Genomic DNA, 22,949 nt, shown 5'->3' on the forward strand with positions numbered 1-22,949 from the left:
CCAAGATCCAGGTTGAATAAAACAGCATTAGGTGTGTGATTTCACTCTGCTCCACACACCTGCGTGCTCCAATCAGAGACACCAGAGGAACAGGTGATGAATGTGATGGGGAAGCATACGCAGGTGTGACATACAGAGCCGTGGGAATTACAGGACATTATTACTGTTGATATATTCTCAGCGATCAGCTGTTAGTGAAGAGCATGAAAACCTTACTGCACGTCGGTCAGCTCAACTTAGCTCGCTGGATAATTTACTTGTCAGCTTGAAAACATTTAACTTTAACAAAATGTTCACCAACACGGGTCAGTGTAGGTCACTGAGTCATCCTGCACACTAGCCCTGCCCCGCCCACCTGTGTTTATACACCTCTGCAGCCCCTCCTCCTTCAGCCGGGACATTTGTTCTAGCCTTCATTCATAAACTCGGCTTTCTAACATGCAGCTAAAGTTCAGTCTGCATGCTCGACCCACATACTCCTGGTAGCTGAAGTGAAATACTGCTGTGCGTAAGGGTCGGGCGGGTGACCACGTCACCTGGTCATGGGGTAAATGCTGCGGCCGGGTTCAACTCTGACCTGAGGCCCTTTATTTCTCCCTCCCTGCTTTGCTGTCTGGTCTTCATTGTGCTATTAAATACAGACAAAAAAGTTTGTTCTCCTCCTTCCATCACCACCTTTGTTGCATGTAGAAAAGTGTCATATAGAACCAGTCGTTACTTTAATGGTCTGAACTAAACGGTCGGGTGGCGCCAACAGCGACTAAGAATTTTCTGGGCCAACAGGATTTGTGTTTCAGTCCCTGATAAACTGACCCATCCTCTAAAAAACAAAACCCAAAAACTATATTTACAAGATAAATGATCAGAAATAGTAACGACAACAAAAGCACAGGAATCATAGATCCAACGGGACAGGCTCGTTACAATGAAGGAAAACACTGAGCGACTGTTGAGGCCCTTATTAGTCCTACAAAACATAACAGAAATGTTACAATAAAACACAGAGGCCTTTATTGTCACGTCCATCGTACTGTGACTCCTCAGCACATTCATCTCCAATCAGCAGCTTCCTTCACTGACCCAATCACAGGTCTCAGGCCAGCTGTTGTACTCAGGTTTGGATTATTTGCTGAGGTTTTAGATCTCTGGACCAAAGCCTTTAAAAGGAAACAGTTTCTCAGAGGTTACATCAGTAAATATGATCTCACTGTTACAGTGATCATTCACATCTCTGATTAACCTCTGAAGAGACACATTTGGTCCTTAGCGACGCCTCTGTCACAGGCGTCTGTCAGAACAACAGCGTGTGTTTGACACAGTCCATCATGAAGAGAAGCAGTTTTTCTTCTGAATTAGTGAAATAACTGGTCTGTAAATTACAGTAACACGAGTGTCATTGTTAAAACACAGTTTATGAAACACTTAATTTGTTGTGAACTTATTGACAACGTAAACATTTGCTGGTTGCCACTGTAACTGATGACTGTGTGGTCACATGACTGAAAAGTAAACAAATATCACAAAATAAAGAAATGCCTCCAACTTGTGTTACGAGTAGTTAGTGTGCAGAAACACGGCTGCAGGGTCAGCCCTCCCTCCACAGTCGCTCATCAGGCTGGTCGCAGCGCGTTTGCCTGTCTACTGATGTCTGCATGAGCAGAAACACCAATTTGAGTGATGTTATGTAATTCAGGATTCAATCAATGTGTCAGTGTTTGTTACTTTGTTACATTAATTTTTTAACCACGTTATTTTGTTGTGGGATGAACTTCTGCAAACAACAACATATGGCAACAAAAAACAAAACTTGCAGTTGGAATCGATGGAGCTGTGAGATGATGGGATGTCGACTGGTTCACTAACCATTAACATTTGGGATATTAGGATAACAGTAGCGTGTAAACATAAGCAGTGCAAACACTTCCTATAATGACACATTTACAGTCTAGTTTGGGGAAAGCTGAGGAATTAGGGTGAAGAGACGGTGGATGTTTAACCCTCCCTTGGTTTGACAGCTCGCTCAGCCAGCGAGTTATGAATGATGTTCTTGATAGACTCCGCCCCCGCGCCTTCTAGGAAAGTGTGGTGATCTCCCTTGATGACGTGGACCGACACCTCGCCATCACAGACCTGAAGAAAGACGCAGTACACAGTTTGAACATTGGAAGGCTCAGACAGAGTTTATAGAAACACACACAAGCGCACACACGCACAGTGAAGATAAGTACTACAGACTGATGTAAATGTGCATCGGTACCTCGCTGAGCTTATAGTCAGCTCCCAGGTTTTGCTCATATTCGCTGCTGGTTTCGGCGCGCAGCAGCTTCACGCTGCCGTGGTATTTTGCAGTAGGTACATATGCATCAGCAGCCTTTAGCTTGTAGTAGAAGGCGGAGGCTGCAAAGTGCAGTGAGTCTCGGTCGATGTCCTTGTGAGCGGAGGTGATTAGGTCCACGGCCACACTGACGCGTGCATTCAGGTCTGACAGCGGGAGCAGAGTCTCCAAAAGCTGTAGGATGTAACCATGGAGACGACTGTAAGTTCATAGCAAACGTTACCGCGTGCTCGCGGAGATATTGTTGTTTTCAGAAAAGTAAGTGACACATAATTAATGAACATCACAGATCTTATGTATATGAAAATGCAAAATGAAGATGTTTTGATATTCAGGAGTTACAAATGTCAGCTTTCAGTGAGAAACTGTACGAAGGTTTGATTTAACCGCATGTTTTACTTTAGTCTCCATAACAGCTCCAAACATCACATCATTGTTGAGTCAAACCTGCACCACACACAGACTGTGCTGGAACAGCAGCTCCAGACTGTGTTACAGTCACCATCTTTACCTTACAGGCGCCGTGAGGCAAAAGCTCAGGTTGTGTGGCCTTTAACGCTGATGCCACATAAAGGAATACTTGTGTGTGAACCTGTGGGTCAGAGACAGTATACCTTGTTGTATTCAATGCCAGTGAACTGCTGGATGAAGGCACACAAGGCTTCAGTCTCAGCCTCAGACTCGTTGCCGGGTGTTAGCTTGGCTCTGTAGCTCTGCAAATCAAAAACACAGTTAAACCTGTTCACATGCAGATCATGTGACCAGAGCTCATCCTTCAAAACCAACATCACACACGCTATACAGCATATACATGAAATAAAGATGCGCGAGTGTTTCTCTGACCTGTGTGTACGCTGCCACATATGAATGTGAGCCATCAAAGAGAAACAGGAACTCCACAGGCTGATTCTGGGTCTGCAGCTGAGAGCACATTTCAAATGCTACACAGGCACCAGAAGAATATCCAGCGACTCTGTACGGGCCGTCCGGCTGCACCTGCCTGACGCAGCTCACGTAGTAGGCAGCCAGGGACTCAATGCTATCCAGAGGAGCAGCTGCAAAGGAAACACATGAGGGGAGTTAGTTTGGCTGCACAGTGACATAAACAGCTGATGCACAACATGTGAGTGACAAAGGTCTGAGAACAGAACCACAAACTTTTAAACTGTGAAACAAAGAAAACATGAAATCACATCAGGTCTTTGGTTTTCCTCAGGCCATTATGGAGGGAGCTGTATATGTACAAGTGTTTGTAGTTTCACCTTTGAACAGTCAGACTTTCAGCTTTAACACATTTTGCTGTTTAACAGTTACACACGTTTTGATACACATGATTGTGACACCTGGTGAGGACGCACACTCATCATTTGATGACAAGTAAGGACACGTAGTTTCCACGATGGTTCAAAGTGTTGATTTTGTGTTTTAAAGTTTTTCTCTGTGACTGTAAAGTCATTTTAATATGAGCCCCATTATGCTGACAAACCCACGCAGACGATGCACACAGCTCAGCAACACCAACAAGCCTGAAACTCAAATGACATGAAAAGTTATCCATGAGGCGCCAAAACACAACAACAGCTGCAGCAAAGGCTCTTTGTACTGTAAGATGAAGATCCTACAAAAGTAGAAGCCTCACAAACCACATGTAGACTGGTTGTGCAAACTCCCACGGACCCTGCAGTCGAGAGGATAACAAGCTGCTCCAGTGATCATGACCAGGACACAAACTGCTTCCTCCTGAATCAGAGGCCTGACTGACAGACACACCCTGGCATAGAGGAGGCTGAGGAGTGTGACAGTTGGAGCACACGCTCAGGTCTAGGTCTTTAAACAGGGGAACCACCACCCCAGTGTGCCAGTCCAGAGGCAGCATCCCAGAGCTTCACGCAGCGCCGTGTCAGCCAGGACGGCCCTGCAACACCCAGATCCTTCTCATCAGCCTCAGGTCTGTCCTAAATCCTAGCAGGAGCTACCACGACGCGTACCACAAAATGCATCGCACTGGTTCTTCCCAGTAGTTGGAACTGGTTGTCTGCTTGCCAATGAATCCTGCTTATTGGTTCCACTTGTGCTACAATCAGGACGAATTGTAGTGGGTTAGGGTTAGCTGGATATGTGCTGGATATGTGGTGGAGGGTAACTGCAGGAGAAGAAGCTAGTGGGGGAGTAGAGCAGGGGAGGATGTGCGTCCCCGAGGCCTGCTGGAGGTCAAGGGCCATGCTGGATATGTGGTGGAGGGTAACTGCAGGAGAAGAAGCTAGTGTGGGAGTAGAGCAGGGGAGGATGTGCGTCCCCGAGGCCTGCTGGAGGTCAAGGGCCATGCTGGATATGTGGTGGAGGGTAACTGCAGGAGAAGAAGCTAGTGGGGGAGTAGAGCAGGGGAGGATGTGGGTCCCCGGGGCCTGCTGGAGGGCAAGGGCCATGCCCGATGTGAGTAGCAGCAGGGCCAGTGCGCCCAGGAGCACATCTTTTTCGACCGTAAGGGAGACAGGAGGCCGACTCACTGCCTCGGCTAAATGGAGAGGGAATTTCAGAAGGGCCAGGGCACAAGCATGGACCTTTTTCAGCTGTAAGGGAGACAAGAGCAAGGTGTGACGTAGGTCCCCGGGGCCTGCTGGAGGTCCAGGTCCACGCTCGATTTGAGTAGCAGCAATGGCCAGTGCACCAGGAGCACATCTTTTTCGACTATAAAGGAGACAGGAGGCCGAACAGGTCTCTGACCCTTCAGCATAGACAGGTGGCTGAATGGGCCCCTTGGGCCCTCCAGCCGAGACAGACAGCTCAAACGGGTTCCTCTGACCCTTCAGCGGAGACAGACACCGAACCAGCATGTGTGGAGACCTCTGGCAGTGTGGACACTGGCTGGAGCTTAGTGGCACATTGGCTTGGCTCAGGCAGTGGTATGCAGTCCTCAGAGGGCTGAAAGTGTTCTCCAACACATCCAGCAGAGGACAGAGGACTCTACTAAAAAATCCGACTCTACTAACCTATCAGAGGCTGCTTAAGATCAGAATGCAATCATCTGCAGTTTTCTTCTTAATTAACAATAAACTTAGTGTATATGTACTCCTAAATTTGATGAAAGTGATAAATAATAGACAGCTCTCTCTCTATATATATATTCTGACATTTAACTAATTCAAAAGATATTTCAATATTTATTTATCTAAAACAAAACAAGTTAGAATAGCCTTTATTGTCATTGTACAGAGTACAACGAAATTGGAGTGCCACTCCCTTGGTGCAAGTTTCAATAATAAATATAAATGTAAAATATAAAAAGTACAAAAAAACAATCGTAAGTACTCAAACAATAGTTTGTACAATATATACAGGATAGCAGCATTAATATAATGACAGTATGAATAGCAGCATAATATAATGACAGTGACGGTATGGAATAGGTTCAATTGTATTTGTTCTTATTTACTACGGTGATAGCTCTGGGAAAGAAGCTATCCCTGAATCTGTTTGTCCTGGTTTTATGTGACCTGTACCGTCGGCCTGACGGTAATAGTTCAAACAGTTGGTTGCTGGGGTGAGAGTAGTCCTTGATGATATTGCCAGCTCTGCTGAGGTACCGAGAGTTTGCAGTGACCTCCATGCTGGGCAGAGAGCAGCCAGTGATCTTCTAGTTGCAAGTTCACTCTAAATTGATGTTTAACAGAAAAAAAAAATGTTTTTATGTTTTTTCCCTAAAGTGTATGTAAATATCTGGTTTCAGCTGTGAATATACTGCTGTGTATTGAAATTCCTCTTGTTTTGCATAGAAATATACTGAACAACATACAAAGCATAATATATAAAATAAAATCTACCTGAGTTTTTTCTTTGAAAGAAGCCACTTGTGTCAATTGTTGTGTTCATCAGTACATAACTGAAACCGATTACAGTGCTTTGTTTAGCCGTGGAGGGAAACAACTGAAAATATGAAATAAACACACATGTAAGCTAAGACTCTCTAAAAAAACATCATTGTTGTTGTTCGGATTTTCATTTCCCCATTTGTTGATTCACTCCAAGAGCAAGTAACGTAATATGGGTCAAGTGATCAGTTTGATATCAATCTTTTGTGATACACCGTCATATTTACATTATTTGTACAGTATGAATGATTTGCTTTGGTACCTGGTCAAACTTAAGCTCTCCTCTGTCTGCCTGTCTACGCTTCTCCTGCAGCAGTTTCTCCCCCCTCGCTCACATGCGTAAGTGCTATGCTCAGTCACCCAGTGCCTGAGCTCAGATCATACCAAAATTAGGGTGAATTTACGACTGTGCGCTATGTGCTTCGAATATTGTGTGTAGTTTTTTGTTTTATACAGTTGGCAGTCAGGCATCAGTAACAAAATCACCAGGCTCACAGTAGACAGATTCACAAGAAATTCATTTGGGCTTAGAAGGAATAAAACAAACAGAATCCTTAATTAAGCTTGCGTTAGATTGCAAAATGGTCCCAGATGAAACAGTCTTAACAACACGAAATGCACAGTTCTTTTGTAAAGGTTCTTTTTATTTGGAAGGAAAAATAAGCACAGACAGAGTCCCCAGAAGTGTCCAAAAAGTGATTTATTAAACACACACAGTTATACAGTGTGGGAAGCCGGTCTTCGATCTTCTCTGCTCGTTACAGAAAGCTTTATAGCCTAATATGACGTCAGAACATTTCCTAGAACTCAGCTTCTCAGAAACCTAACACTTTCTCAGGCTTTATGTTCCCAGATATGGATGAGGGAAAACATCTGGTCTAAACAATTGTGTGTCCGAGTGTGCAGTTTGTGAGATTGTCTGTCCAGGCCAACAAAAGGTCGCTGTCCTCATCTGACTTTACTTTGGGCCGCCTGGAGCCACAGAGATGCTGGTGGTTTTTGCATAATAGAATATTACAGAGGAATGTGTCTTATTCTGCGTGCTCTGGAATACAAGATTAAGCAGATTTACTAAATGATAAATGATACATGATAATGGTGATGATCAACTGATACTAAGTGATGCAGACTAATGAAATAATAATGAAATAATGGCAGTGAAATTACATGTTTTTCTTGACACTTTGAACCCAGAGGAAACAATTACTCTCAAAACAAACACTCCTTTGATTCTCAGGGACAGGAGCTCTGGGGTTCATAATACTAGCTTTAGCAGTCTTGGTGAAAACATTCTGTGTATTCCCTGACACGAAAGGCGGAGGAACGAAGTCTTTCTCACTCATCCCAGCTGGGCGTCCACAAGGGAAGTTGGACTCCTGTTGGAGCCGGGGGCGCCGATCGCACTTACGTCGCGTCTCAGTGGAGGAGGGAGCGGAGGTGCTGGACCGCGATGGGGAAAAACTCTGGCGTGGCTGCTCCGGCTGTGGTGTGGACACACTGGGAGAGCCGGGTGGTAAGATGATAATCCCCAACATCCTGTAGAACGCCTGTGCAGGCATGAGCTGGCTGCCTGTGGGCTCATAGTAATCATAGTAATGGGGCCGACCGACTGCAGTCCCAGGAAAACCAGTCTCATTTACAGCAGTCATTCCCTCACTTGCTGCACAGAAAACAGAACCAGAAAAAATAGTCCTTGTGTCAGAGTCAGTGTTCTTTTCACTCACCACAGCCAGCAGTTCTAAAGTCCCAATATCCGGCTGTGGGGTGATGCACCGGTGGCACAAACGTCGCTTCCTTCTCGGAGACGGCTCTGACAGGCCAGGTAATTCCACATCTGGCAGTTCGGACAACACGTCCTCCGTTGAGGTGAGCAGGCGAGCGGTAGTGGCGAGGGGGTGAAGTTGGAGCATGAAATCTCGTACGAGCAGGTGCAGTGAGTCCAATAGCCAGGGGTGACCGGAAATAAGCTGCTGTAGCCTGCCTTCCAGAGTGCAGAGAAACCCCTCTCCCTCATGCTCCAGCCATAGGTTGACTAACCTGGATACAGAGTCAATTATAACCTCCCGAAGCTCCTTGGGAGGGGCGAATGCCACTGGATCCATAATCTGGCTGGTCCGTACTGTCACGGCGAGTGAGAAGAGCTGTGAGGAAAAATAAAGGAGGATCCAAGTGCAGGCACTCACTGAGATGATTGAAAATAAAGCACACAGTGAAAAATGGCAAAACCGAATAAAAGCTAAACTAAACTGGGACAAAACTAAAACTACAAAGCAGCAAACCAGAACATGAAGGTATGTAGACAAAAGGTACACGATAGTGTGACCGCCAGTGGGCTGGCCTTGTGTTTTGCTTTTTCTTTTACCTGTTTCTTGCAGGTGGGTGGAGCTGACCCAATTATTGATGCAGCACACCTGAGAGGCCAGTCCCAGTGTATATAAAGACACCTTGACTGAACCAGCAGGGCGCTGGCTTTGGGCTCTGGCTCTCTCTGTCTGGCACCCATCATGTTCATTTGGAAGTTTCAGATATGGCTGTTATGTCCTTTAAATTGTCTTTAAGTTGCTTTACCTTATTTTCATTAAATATGTCTTAAAGCCTTTAAAAGCCTGTGTGTGGTCTCCCACTTGATTGTCACTTCCTATGAGCCGGGTTGTGACAATAGTGACAGCAGGGAAAACACACATTAGATACACAGTAGATTCACAGATGGACCAGCGACTACAACAAAAGAAGACTTAAATACACACAGAAGAACACAGGGAGATAACACACAGGTGGGGAACACAGCTGGAAGTATTAAGGGCTAACAAGACGGGGGAGAAGTAAAACTGAACACGCTGACATCACACATAAACATGAACCTTCAAAGTAAAACAGGAAACAGGACACACTTTACTAAGACACGGACTAGACAGAGAGACAGACTAGACACTGAACAAAACCTACACTAAACATGAGACACAACCCTAAGAACTAATCCCTCACCAGAATAACTAAAACATAGATTTATCATAATAATCAAAGCACCAGAGAAACCAAAAACAATTCATAATGCCAATATAAACCAAAACATAAGAACTCAAAATACTGGGTCAAAACTGACCCAGAACCGTGACAGCAAGTAGGGGTGGGGCTGGGAGCCGCTTCCTCTGCTTTGGCCTGCCTCGTATTCCAAGCCAGCTGCCTCCTCTGACTACTTGGCCAGGTGAATCCTCTGCCAATATCTCTTTATATCTCTGTTCATTGTTGCACTGTCATTATGACTGTGTGAACTTTAGCTCTGCATCTCCCTTCTCCAGGTCCCCCAGCAAATTTGTATCTCATGGAGATTTGTACTTTTTGTGATTTCCTTGTTCTTTTCGGTTTTTGTTGCTGTGTATTTTGAACTTTCAGACATAAATGCTAAATGAGATTGACTCCTGCCCCCCATAGTCCCAGACTTTCTTTAAAACTTCTCCACAACAAACATCAGAGCAAAGCCAACATTGCATCTGTAGAGCTCTTTCTCAGCATGAAGCCATACTATTGCTCACTGTTCATCACCTTTTGTCTTAACCTAGCTTCAACAACTTTCCCATATCTTCACTTATTAGTCCTTTATTAATCCAGGTAAAAATCTCATTTACATTAAAATCTCATTACCAAGAGAGACCTGGCATCAAGGCAGCAAAAGTCAAAAACACGTGCATCAGAATAACAATTAAAAAAACAACATTCTGTACAAACATGAAACATATACAATAACAGATCAGGAAGGCTGGCTCTGTGGTCAGCATAAAGCTAGACACTGATGACAATGTCAGAGAAGAGGACACTACAAAAACGGCTAGACATTATGGACAATGTTGGGTATCCTCTGCATATAGTCATAAACAACCAGAGGAGTCTCCTCAGCGAACGATTGGATCTCCCATAATCTGACCAACTGTCATGGTCCTGAGTCCGTGGACTCAGTAATTTTGTGTTTGGTGTATTTATTGTTGTTGTTATTATTATTATTATTATTATTATTATTATTATTATTATTATGTGGGCTTTTTTGGGATGGTTTGTGTTTTGGGGTTTTGGATACTGGGTTTCTGAGTTTGTGCTCCCTCTGTTGGTCCCTGCTGTTAGTGTTCCCCTGTCTCGTCAGGTTAATCAGGTCCAGCTGTGTCTCCCACCTGTGTGTGATTTCCCAGTGTCCCTCTGTGTATTTAAAGTGTGTGTCTGCCTCTGTTCCTCGTCGCGTTGTCTGTATTAATCCTCTGTGTTCATTCCCTGTGTTTTTCTGCATTACTCCGTCATCTCGGTGAATCCACTGCATGTTCTCCCTGCTGTCCTCCCTTTGTGTTCAGGTTTGTTGTTCTATGGTTTAGTTTCTCACAGTTTAGTTTATCCTTAGTTCTGTTTTGCCATCCCCACTGTATTCTGTTTTCATAATAAACTACGCTCACATCTCAGTAAGTGCTGCCTTCAAGTCCTCTTTTCCACACAACACACGGCTGCTGCCCCAGTCGTGACACCAACAGACTCCTTTGTCCCACTCTGCACTCATGTGTAATTGTCCTCAGCTGTGCTCCTCGCGTGTTCCCACGTCCCTCATTGCCTTCTGTGTATTTATGTCATCCCTCATGCTGTTCCCTAGGGTGCCTCTCTGTGAAGTTTATATTTTCCCAGTCTAGTTTAGTATCTCTCCTTTGAGTTAATAAATAAATCAATCCTTACGTTGGGTGAGTGCTGAGTGTTTGTACATGTGTGCATGAGGGTGGGAATGCATGTTTGTGTCTGTGTATGCCTGTTTGTCTGTGTCTATATGTCAGGTCGGGTCTTAGACTCCACCTCTCTGGGAACTCCCAGGCCCTCCAAGGCCTATCTCCCCTCACCACACTCCCTGCCGGTGACTGATGCCCTCAGGGGTCGGTGCGTTGGTGGTTCAATTCAATTCAATTCAATTTTATTTATATAGCGCCAAATCACAACAAAAGTCGCCTCAAGGCGCTTCATAGATACAGAGAAAAACCCAACAATCATATGACCCCCTATGAGCAAGCACTTTGGCGAAAGTGGGAAGGAAAAACTCCCTTTTAACAGGAAGAAACCTCCGGCAGAACCAGGCTCAGGGAGGGGCGGCCATCTGCTGCGACCGGTTGGGGTGAGAGAAGGAAGACAGGATAAAGACATGCTGTGTGTCAAAATATTTTTGCTTTTAAAGGTTTTATTATTCATATAATAATCAGCTAACAGTGTTTATATTTCTGTCTAGTACTCAAACAGATACATATTCTTGTACTCAACCAGCTGCATGTTTTAATTGCTGGCTCCCTACTCTATAACGGAAACTGTTTGCCTTCACATTATCAGTTTTTGCCTTCACATTGTCACTGTTTGCCTTCACACTAGCAGGAAACCGCCACCCAAGAGTAAGAAACAACCTTGTAGAGAACACGAAGTTTTTTGATAAACCACACCTGTTTTCTTGACAAGATAAGCATGATATTTCCTTTTTTGTATGCTTCCTGTTGTGTATAAATAAAGGCAGCGAGCTGCTCCATGGTGTGTGAGTCTCTCCCTGAGTCTCTCACCCGTGCACGTTAAACTGCTAAGTGTCTGAGTACTTGTTAAAAGAATATCTCTAACACTGTGGAAGAGAGACAGAGGTTAATAACAGATATGATTCAATGCAGAGAGGTCTATTAATACATAGTGAGTGAGAAAGGTGACTGGAAAGGAAAAACTCAATGCATCATGGGAATCCCCCGGCAGCCTACATCTATTGCAGCATAACTAAGGGAGGATTCAGGGTCACCTGGTCCAGCCCTAACTATATGCTTTAGCAAAAAGGAAAGTTTTAAGCCTAATCTTAAAAGTAGAGATAGTGTCTGTCTCCCGAATCCAAACTGGAAGCTGGTTCCACAGAAGAGGGGCCTGAAAACTGAAGACTCTGCCTCCCATTCTACTTTTAAATACTCTAGGAACAACAAGTAGGCCTGCAGAGCGAGAGCGAAGTGCTCTAATAGGGTGATATGGTACTACAAGGTCATTAAGATAAGATGGGGCCTGATTATTTAAGACCTTGTATGTGAGGAGCAGGATTTTGAATTCTGGATTTAACAGGAAGCCAAAACAGGAGAAATCTGCTCTCTCTTTCTAGTCCCTGTCAGGACTCTTGCTGCAGCATTTTGGATTAGCTGAAGGCTTTTCAGTGAGTTTTTTGGACATCCTGATAATAATGAATTACAGTAGTCCAGCCTTTAAGTAATAAATGCATGAACTAGTTTTTCAGCGTCACTCTGAGACAGGATATTTCTAATTTTAGAGATGTTGCGCAAATGGAAGAAAGCAGTCTTACATATTTGTTTAATATGTGCATTGAAGGACATGTCCTGGTCAAAAATGACTCCAAGGTTCCTCACAGCGTTACTGGAGGCCAAGGTAATGCCATCTAGAGTAAGAATCTGGTTAGATACCATATTTCTAGGCTTTTCAGGGCCGAGTACAATAACCTCAGTTTTATCTGAATTAAGAAGCAGAAAGTTAGCGGCCATCCAGGTCTTTATGTCTTTAAGACATTCCTGCAGTTTAACTCATTGGTGTGTGTTATCTGGCTTCATGGACAGATAGAACTGGGTGTCATCTGCATAGCAGTGAAAATGTATGCTATGTCTTTTAATGATACTGCCTAAGGGAAGCATGTATAATGTAAACAGAATTGGTCCTAGCACTGAACCCTGTGGAACTCCATAATTAACCTCAGTGTGTGAAGAGGACTCTCCATTTACATGCACAAACTGGAGTCTATTAGATAGATATGATACAAACCACTGCAGTGCAGTACCTGTAATACCTACAGCATGTTCTAATCGCTCTAATAGGATATTATGGTCAACAGTATCGAATGCTGCGCTAAGGTCTAGCACAGGGGTGGGCAATCTCAGTCCACGAGGGCCGGTGTCCCTGCAGGTTTTAGATGTGTCCTCGAACCAACACAGCTGATTTAAAGGGCTAAATTACCTCCTCAACATGTCCTGAAGTTCTCCAGAGGCCTGGTAACAAACTAATCATGCGATTCAGGTGTGTTGACCCAAGGTGAGATCGAAAACCTGCAGGGACACCGGCCCTCGTGGACTGAGATTGCCCACCCCTGGTCTAGCAGGACAAGCACAGAGATGAGTCCACTGTCAGAGGCCATAAGAAGATCATTTGTAACCTTCACTAAAGCTGTTTCTGTGCTGTGATGAGCTCGGAAACCTGACTGAAACTCTTCAAATAAACCATTCCTCTGCAGATGATCTGTTAGCTGTTTGACAACTACTCTTTCAAGGATTTTTGATATGAAAGGAAGGTTGGAGATTGGCCTATAATTAGCTAAGACTGCTGGGTCTAGAGATGGCTTTTTGAGTAAAGGTTTAACTACAGCCAGCTTGAAGGCCTGTGGTACATAGCCGATTATTAGAGATAGGTTGATCATATTTAAGATCGAAGAATTAATTAATGGCAGGACTTCTTTGAGCAGTTTTGTAGGAATGGGATCTAAAAGACACGTTGATGGTTTGGAGGAAGTAATTATTGAAGTTAACTCAGAAAGATCAATTGGAGAAAAAGAGTCTAACTTGGTACTAAGAGTAGCTGTAGATAATATTACATCTGTGGGATGATTATTGGTAATTTTTTCTCTAATGATAAAAATTTTATTTATGAAGAAGTTCATGATGTCATTACTAGTTAACGTTAAAGGGATGGTTGGCTCAAAAGAGCTCCGACTTTTTGTCAGCCTGGCTACAGAGCTGAAGAGAAACCTGGGGTTGTTCTTATTTTCTTCAATCAGTGATGAATAGTAAGATGTTCTGGCTTTGCGGAGGGCTTTCTTATAAAGCAGCAAACTATTTCTCCAGGCTAAATGATGATCCTCTAAATTTGTGACACACCATTTCCTCTCCAGATTACGAGTCATCTGCTTTAGGCTACGTGTTTGAGAATTATACCACGGAAGAGAGTGATATTATACCCCTTTCGTCAAACTGAGTGATTTATGACCCCCCTAATTGATTTATGACCCCTAATAAATTATTCATGAGCTCCGGAAGTAATTAAATTATTCATGAGCTCCGGAAGTAGGAAGTAATTAAGTAATAAAAATATGATATTCATAAAAATATGATATTCATAAAAATATGATATTCATAAAAATATGATATTCATAAAAATATAATTGATTATTTAGAAAGTTTCTTATATATCAAAAAATAGCATTCTTTTATTTCTTTAAGCAATTAAATTTTTTTTTCAATTTTTTTATGCTCAAAAAACGCCATCTGGTGGCGGGTCAGTGTGTGTGTGCGCGCGCCCCCGCGCGCCCGAGGCTGTGTGTCTGGGCGCGCGGGGGCGCGCCCGTGTCTCCGGACCGTGCTCTCTCGGGCTCTGTGCTCATGTGTTTAAAAATGTATTAAACCATATTAAAATTGTTTAGTTAAACTTGTGCTTTTGTAACGTTCAGTATGGCCACAAACACATGCTGCATGCCTTGGGGGAAAACTTTATTTCGATTTATATGCATTTGTAGATTTAGAATAAAACTCATACTCAGAAAAAACTCGCGATCCCCTAACCCTAACCCTCCTTAGAAACATAAGCAGGGAAAACTCCTTAAAAAACCCTCCGCGTTTTCTCCAAAACCCTACAATAACTTGTTAGGGTATCCCCTCTATTCCCAAAACCTTATATTCCATAACAGGGGAAATCCTGAAAAAATCCTTAGTCTTTTTTCTCAAATTCAGCGCCCCGCGGCTCCCTTCATGCTCAGCCAAACAAAGCCAAAACTCCTTTGAAAAAAAAATTCTCCGCGATTTCTCCAAATCCCTAGAATAACTTGTTAGCTACCCCTCTATTCCCAAAACCTTATATTCGATAACAGGGAAAATCCTTAGTCTTTTTTCTTCAAAAACTTCCCTCTTACTAGCAACCTCTAAAATTCAACGCACACTCTAAGTTCTACCTCGCTCTTAATCTCCGATCCACAACTTCTTGCAGAGCACAATTTTTTCCTGCTTGTTCGCTCCCCGCTCTGCTCCCGAATGCGCTGCTTACCTCGTTCGAAATTTGCGCCGGAGACCAACTCCCCCCCCCTTACTGTCAGGGTTTCTGGGTCTTTGACCCAGTATTCTTAGTTCATGTTCACTGTTTATCTACTGCCTGTTCCACTTCCTGTTTTATTGTGTTAGCCTTGGTCTGTGTGCATTATGTTCAGTCCTCTTCCCATTATCATTAGTTCATTATGTTCAGCTGTGTACTCACCGGTCTCTCATTATCATCATTATCACCAGTCTGTGTATTTAAGCCCTCTGTTCTACCCATTCAATGTCGGGTCATTAATGATGTATGTCTGATGTCAATGTCGTCTGTATGTCCAGTCAGTCAGTCCTTTGTTCATTCAGTCAGCCAGCCATTTCCTCCCTCTGTACTGTTTGCTCACTCCTTCGGCAATAAACATCCACCTTCACCTACCTGCCTGTGAGTCCAGCGTTTGGGTCCTCCTTCTCTCATCCACGACACTACCCTTGACACTTACTTCGCCCCGCTGCCAATCACATAACTATTGCACCGCTCCCTTCGCACCCCGGTTAGCCAATCCGCTCCAGGTCCGATTTTTATGATCTCCCGCTCAGGTTAAGACTACCCCCGAGCTCCCAGAACACATCTGCCTTCAGCCATATCAACAACTGGAACCGCTCAGACTGCTTGCGAGTTCGCATAGGGAGCGGCCGATTTCAACAGCAACTTGCGTCTCTTTCCTTATCCGCATATCATTCGGTAAGTGTTAATCTTCCTCTCTAACTACATTTTTGCATTTTCCTTTTTACCATTCTGTCAATCCTTTCATTTAAAAAAATAAATAAATATCACAATGGTTTGTAACAGGTACAATACACCATCCATCCATCCATTCGCCTCCACTTATCCTTTTCTCAGGCTCGCGCGGTGCGCTGGAGCCTATCCCACTTACAATACACTTTAAAATATATATAAGCTCCACTTTTAACTCCCGTAAAAGTTTATACATTACATGTCTACATCACCTATCATGGCCTCATCGGGTATCTCATATCATCTTGTTATTGTTATGTTATGCTCCTTTGATGTTTTGCTAGTTTGCGTGTTTTAAAACTCTTTTTGTTTTTCTTTATATTTTTAGACCCAGATGTGTTAACCTGATCCCTGCGAAACACCAGCTCTGCGTGGATTTTGACCGCGAGTGACCGGATGTTGTTTCCAGCCTGAGGTTGCCTGAAATGCCTTGAGGCTCGTTTGAAAGATTGCGCCCGAGACCAACTCCGCCTCCAAGGCATGCCTACCTTTAGCTGCCACCAGTGAGATATCAGAGCCGGGCTCCACATATCCAATCAGGAGCACGAGCAAGACAGCTTTTGCAGACTCTCCAGAAATATACAAGTCCTTACCAACTGCTCTGCAACCCAGTGTTTCTGGTCCCCTCACTAACATCGCTTTTTGAGATATTTTTTATGAACCACCAAAAAAGCAATTTTACCCCACAGACTGGGTCTGAGGGCAGCAGCGGGGACAAATGATTGTAATGAAGCGACGGCTGGTCTTGCATAATCGTGAGTTATTATGTCATATGGTGATAAGTACATAGTTTTGCAAGAGGCATACAAGCACTGTGGAAAAAGTAATCATAAAACTGTTTTTGTGAACACCCTACGTTATGCTTTAAAAAATGTGATACATGTAATGTGATCATCAAAGAACATGATTTTTTAAAAAAAAACTTTTATTCTTATGCTTTTAAAGTATGTCAGATTATCTTAAAACACTTATTTGTATGTTATAATGTTTTTCTTACACCATGTGTAATTTTTATAGACACCTTATTCATTGTATCAATGTGTAATTATGTATCTTTGATAAATAAATAAAATATTTAATCTTGTATTTGTGTACTTTCTGGTGATTCAATAAAAAATTAGTCACATATCGCTCTGATAAACACAGATGGCTGAAAGAAATGTTTGATGGAACAAAGGAAACAAGTGTCTTGCTGCTAAACTTTTAAGTCACCATGGTTTAAATGAGAAAGTCTGTATGTAAAACATGAAAAACTCCAAACCCGGTTTAACTACAAAGGTGTACTCATTTCTTTGTAATGGTACTTTACTGTTCCAATGAAACAAAAAGAAAATCTCATTTTTAAAGTACATTTTTCGGCCACCCTGACCTATTTTCAGGGGGAAGAATGTTGATGTTAGACTGTGTTTTAAATCAGGTTGTGATCTTAAACTATCACAGCACTGATTTCAGTTGTAATCTCAATTAGAATCCCAATTTGGCTTTTCTCCAGTCAGTGTTATGGTGAAATTTAACTTGTTCTTTTGTGTAATTGCACATGGCCCAGCAAAGGACCCCTTAGTAAACTGTACAGCATAAGTTTTCAATTCACTTTTGTCAGAAAACTTCACAGTATGAGAAGTTACAGCACAGTTTCTCCAAACGTGTGGTTCTTTTTCAGCCAGCGTGCTTTTAGAGCATCTACATTAGCTCATGTAGTAAAAGTACAATCAGTAAGTGTACTTTAACATTTGAGATTCCGAGTCACTCTTGCTTAGATCATGTGAACTATATCATGAACCTTTTTTTGTATAATGCATCAAACATGTTCAAATCAGTTTAGTTAAAATAAATTGAAAATAATCTAGAGACAAGCAACTCCTTTTTAGCTTCTGTTATGTATTTACCTCTCACACCTTAATCTAGATGTTAGTGTTCTCAGAGTTAACATGTCTCATGTTGCCATGTTGTATTTCTAATACCCAGCCTCAGTGTTCGCCCTGTTGACCCTCAAATCCAAACACCAATGATCTAGATATTCACAAAATTCATAAGGAGATTCTTAAGGTCTTAAGTTTTGTTGTTTTTATGTTTTACAAAAAAAAAACTTCACATTTTTTATATTTTTAAATGAAAGTGACATGCAAGGATATTTTTCTTTAGTGATATTGCTTCAGCAATCTCAAATACTAATTATTCTGGGAATTTTTATGGTCAAACTATGTGATTTTCCAAATGTGTGTGTGTGGAGTAAAATGACCTTGTTCTTATGATGTTGTCCCCGTGAATCATTTAGGATTAACAACACAAATTGTATCGATAGCAGAAACAGTCTTATAACTTATAATTCTCACACGTTACCGCTAGTTTTACAAACGCAGTCTTCTTCAGCTCTGTTTATGTAGCTTTTATGAAACTGATTTTCCATAGTACAAGTAGAATTTAATTTTTCTTTGCTCTCCAGTATAAATGCAATAATTTGCAGGCTTTTTACTGAAACTCTCACAATGCAACACTCAATGCTCAGAGCTTCATATATCAACAGCTCTGAAAATATCTTCTTTTTTAAAGTAATGTAGGACAGGATCTCTCACTCTCTGTGTCTCAAAAAAAACCCAACTAAACTGGCAATCACCACTAAACAAATGAAAGTAGTTTATGGCTTTTTTATCAGCTGCATTTCTTTCATTTATGTATTGATCCCATTGTTTATTGGTAATGCTTTTAGGTCACTGTTTTAGCATGTCTGCCTCACACTCCATTTAAACAGTTTAACAGATAGTGGGGTCTGGTAAGGAAGTTGGGGGGAAGCAGACAACTCCACAGGAAGAGTCTTTTTGTCTTTTCTCCACTGTAAAAGATAGCAAGGCAGTGTGAAACCTTTGCGGGAAAGACAAAACTGAGAGCCATGCTAGGCTCAGTGAGAGACTCTGCTCACCCCTCTGCCCCAGCGATGGCAGTCCCTCACCAAGCTTGATTTCTGTTCTTTGTCTTGATTAAAGAATGTTAGCTACCGCCCATCGCTTGTCTGCAGGCTTTATTAAACGGAAAACTTCCACAACAACCTCTAAACAGTGGTTTATGGCTTTTTGTCACCTGCAACACCATGTAACACTTGGATGTTAGATTCTTTTACCAGTCAGTGTTGTTAGCCCCAACCCCCAGGCTCCAGGTGTCTGAGCTCTAACCCTGGCTGCCAAATGTCCCCCTGAGGCCTTTGTGCCTTTTACCACCAGACTAAGTTTGTAGTCCTATCTACTAATATTATTTTATTTTTTTATTATAGCACAAGTTTCAGTTAGGTTACTACTTTGACTTCCTCAATTTGAGCACATTTCTGACCCGATACTTTATCAAGCTTTTACTCGAGTGTTTTTGACACTAGCAGCTGTACTTCTACTTAAGTGAAAATTGCCTGCAATTTTGCCACCTCAGTTGCCACTTTTCTGGAGTTTGTACACTTTTTATATTGAAACGTTCAACGTTTTACGTGTTATCCTTGATCACAGTTCTAAACAAGTTAACTTTCTTCACTTCAAAGTAACCCAAAAAAGAAACTATATGTCCAGTTCTCTTTACTCCAAACCTGGTTTAAGGCTATGCTGTTGTTGTGATATGGCCATACAAATAATATTAAGTTTAATTAATCTTAAAAAAAAATGGCTGCTTCATGGCTACCTGTTCAGAGAATTTGCAGACTTTTATGGAAACTGTCACAATGTAACACTCTCACTGTCAAAACATGGTTGATCCATGTTTCTATGAACACTGATTAATATATCAACAGCTCTGAAAATCCTTTTTTTTAAAGTAAAGCAGAGCAGGATCTCTGTATCTCTAAAAATCCCAACAAAACTGGCAATCACCTCTAAACAAATGGAAGTAGTTTATGGATCTTTATCACCTGCAACACCATGTAACACCTAGATGTTAGACTCTTTTACCATCACATTTGCAAGGGTTTATGTGTTATCCTTGATCACAGTTCTAAATAAGTTAACTTTGCTTGACATAAAAGTAGCCCAAAGAAGACAAATATATGTCCAGTTCTTTTTTACTCCAAACCTACTGATCGGAAAACATTATGTGATGCTGGAAGTTTTCATCCTATCCATCTGCAAAACAAGTTTACCTGTAAGCCAACACATTAGACGTAAGCAAATTTGTGAAATTCCTGAACAATGTGCTTTGTGGAGTAGCAGTAGTACTAGAACTAGTACTAGTAGTCCTAGTATTCTGCAGCAACCAGGCTTCAAGAGTGATCACTCTTCTGGCTTTCAAATGGTGAAAACATGTCACAGTCTTAACCGCAAATCAGAAATGTTGGTAAATTTAAAAAGGAATTTAAACGTCAGCTTTGACATAGACACAGACTTTATTAATGCCACACTCGGGAAATTCACATGTTACACATGATTTAGCTCACCTGCTAAATCCCCAGAGCAATAACCCCATCAGCATCATTAGCCTGAGTGTTGATCCTCCAGGTGAGTGAGTGGAGTTGAGAGTGTGTGTGTGTGTGTGTGTGTGTGTGTGTGTGTGTGTGTGTGTGTGATCAGAGGTGAAGCTGCTTTCTGCAAAGTCTCATCAACAACATCTTTAGAAACAAACATCAACAACCAGGAAGAGTCTAAAAGCACTAAATATGAAACAGACCATTTACCATACCCAACACTGAGCTCCTGCACAGTCAGATGGAGTGAAACATAATGTCCCAGTGGTGTTCTGTTGGATTTAGCAGGTGAGCGTTGTTGCCAGTCAAAACCTTTTTGGAAACTCTTTACAAGAATCAATGTAATTATTTGTTTTACTTGAATCAAATGTATTGGTTTATATACCTGAAATAAAACTTTTTTTTGGAAACCCGTTACATCAAATAAAACTTTCTTGGAAAAGCATTGCAAGAATCAATCGAGTTATTTGTTTTACCCCATTCAAATCTATTGGTTTCATTACATCAAATTAAATAATTTTGGAAACCCGTTACATCAAATAAAACTTTCTTGGAAAAACTTTACAAGAATCAATGTAATTATTTGTTTTACTTGAATCAAATGTAATGGTTTATATACCTGAAATAAAACTTTTTTGGAAACCCTGTACATGAAGTAAAAGGTTTTTGATCTTGTAAGTTCTGGCTTTAATATTTTCAGCTGATAAAGTGAACTTCATACAAACTCTGTGTTAGAAAAATCAAACTGTGTCTCGTGCGGGTGTATTGTGACTGCTCCATCACAATGTATAATTTGACTTGTGAGGTACACACAACAAGGCCAACAAGAAAAAGTGAATTAGAGCTTCACCTCTGATCACACACACACACACACACACACACACACACACACACACACACACACACACACACACACACACACACACACTCTCTCAACTCCACTCACTCACCTGGAGGATCAACACTCAGGCTAATGATGCTTGCTTACGTCTAATGTGTTGGCTTACAGGTAAACTTGTTTTGCAGATGGATAGGATGAAAACTTCCAGCATCACATAATGTTTTCCGATCAGTAGGTTTGGAGTAAAAAAGAACTGGACATATATTTGTCTTCTTTGGGCTACTTTTATGTCAAGCAAAGTTAACTTATTTAGAACTGTGATCAAGGATAACACATAAACCCTTGCAAATGTGATGGTAAAAGAGTCTAACATCTAGGTGTTACATGGTGTTGCAGGTGATAAAGATCCATAAACTACTTCCATTTGTTTAGAGGTGATTGCCAGTTTTGTTGGGATTTTTAAAGATACAGAGATCCTGTTCTGCTTTACTTTAAAAAAAAGGATTTTCAGAGCTGTTGATATATTAATCAGTGTTCATAGAAACATGGATCAACCATGTTTTGACAGTGAGAGTGTTACATTGTGACAGTTTCCATAAAAGTCTGCAAATTCTCTGAACAGGTAGCCATGAAGCAGCCATTTTTTTTTAAGATTAATTAAACTTAATATTATTTGTATGGCCATATCACAACAACAGCATAGCCTTAAACCAGGTTTGGAGTAAAGAGAACTGGACATATAGTTTCTTTTTTGGGTTACTTTGAAGTGAAGAAAGTTAACTTGTTTAGAACTGTGATCAAGGATAACACGTAAAACGTTGAACGTTTCAATATAAAAAGTGTACAAACTCCAGAAAAGTGGCAACTGAGGTGGCAAAATTGCAGGCAATTTTCACTTAAGTAGAAGTACAGCTGCTAGTGTCAAAAACACTCGAGTAAAAGCTTGATAAAGTATCGGGTCAGAAATGTGCTCAAATTGAGGAAGTCAAAGTAGTAACCTAACTGAAACTTGTGCTATAATAAAAAAATAAAATAATATTAGTAGATAGGACTACAAACTTAGTCTGGTGGTAAAAGGCACAAAGGCCTCAGGGGGACATTTGGCAGCCAGGGTTAGAGCTCAGACACCTGGAGCCTGGGGGTTGGGGCTAACAACACTGACTGGTAAAAGAATCTAACATCCAAGTGTTACATGGTGTTGCAGGTGACAAAAAGCCATAAACCACTGTTTAGAGGTTGTTGTGGAAGTTTTCCGTTTAATAAAGCCTGCAGACAAGCGATGGGCGGTAGCTAACATTCTTTAATCAAGACAAAGAACAGAAATCAAGCTTGGTGAGGGACTGCCATCGCTGGGGCAGAGGGGTGAGCAGAGTCTCTCACTGAGCCTAGCATGGCTCTCAGTTTTGTCTTTCCCGCAAAGGTTTCACACTGCCTTGCTATCTTTTACAGTGGAGAAAAGACAAAAAGACTCTTCCTGTGGAGTTGTCTGCTTCCCCCCAACTTCCTTACCAGACCCCACTATCTGTTAAACTGTTTAAATGGAGTGTGAGGCAGACATGCTAAAACAGTGACCTAAAAGCATTACCAATAAACAATGGGATCAATACATAAATGAAAGAAATGCAGCTG

The 22,949-nt window shown here is 41.9% G+C and overlaps 1 protein-coding gene and 1 long non-coding RNA gene across 2 annotated transcripts; one reads left to right on the top strand and one right to left on the bottom strand.

Moving 5' to 3' along the window:
- Positions 1-1,391: 1,391 nt before the first annotated feature.
- Positions 1,392-3,400, bottom strand: LOC146696263 (fatty acid synthase-like). Its single transcript, XM_085474354.1, has 4 exons — positions 3,179-3,400; positions 2,950-3,048; positions 2,258-2,509; positions 1,392-2,130 (listed from the first exon to the last, which is right to left on the bottom strand). The coding sequence occupies exons 1-4, from the start codon at positions 3,266-3,268 to the stop codon at positions 1,993-1,995; spliced, it is 579 nt and encodes a 192-aa protein (XP_085330480.1). The 5' UTR covers positions 3,269-3,400; the 3' UTR covers positions 1,392-1,992.
- A 12,490-nt stretch (positions 3,401-15,890) lies between these two features.
- Positions 15,891-17,131, top strand: LOC146696264 (uncharacterized). Its single transcript, XR_014923084.1, has 2 exons — positions 15,891-15,993; positions 16,376-17,131. It is a non-coding gene; the product is annotated as an uncharacterized LOC146696264 (long non-coding RNA).
- Positions 17,132-22,949: the final 5,818 nt, after the last annotated feature.

The sequence above is a fragment of the Copadichromis virginalis genome, linkage group LG12 (genome assembly GCF_057382275.1).
Source record: "Copadichromis virginalis isolate Kocher_CV1m ecotype Utaka linkage group LG12, C_Virginalis_male_GT1.1, whole genome shotgun sequence".
Lineage (NCBI taxonomy): Eukaryota > Metazoa > Chordata > Actinopteri > Cichliformes > Cichlidae > Copadichromis > Copadichromis virginalis.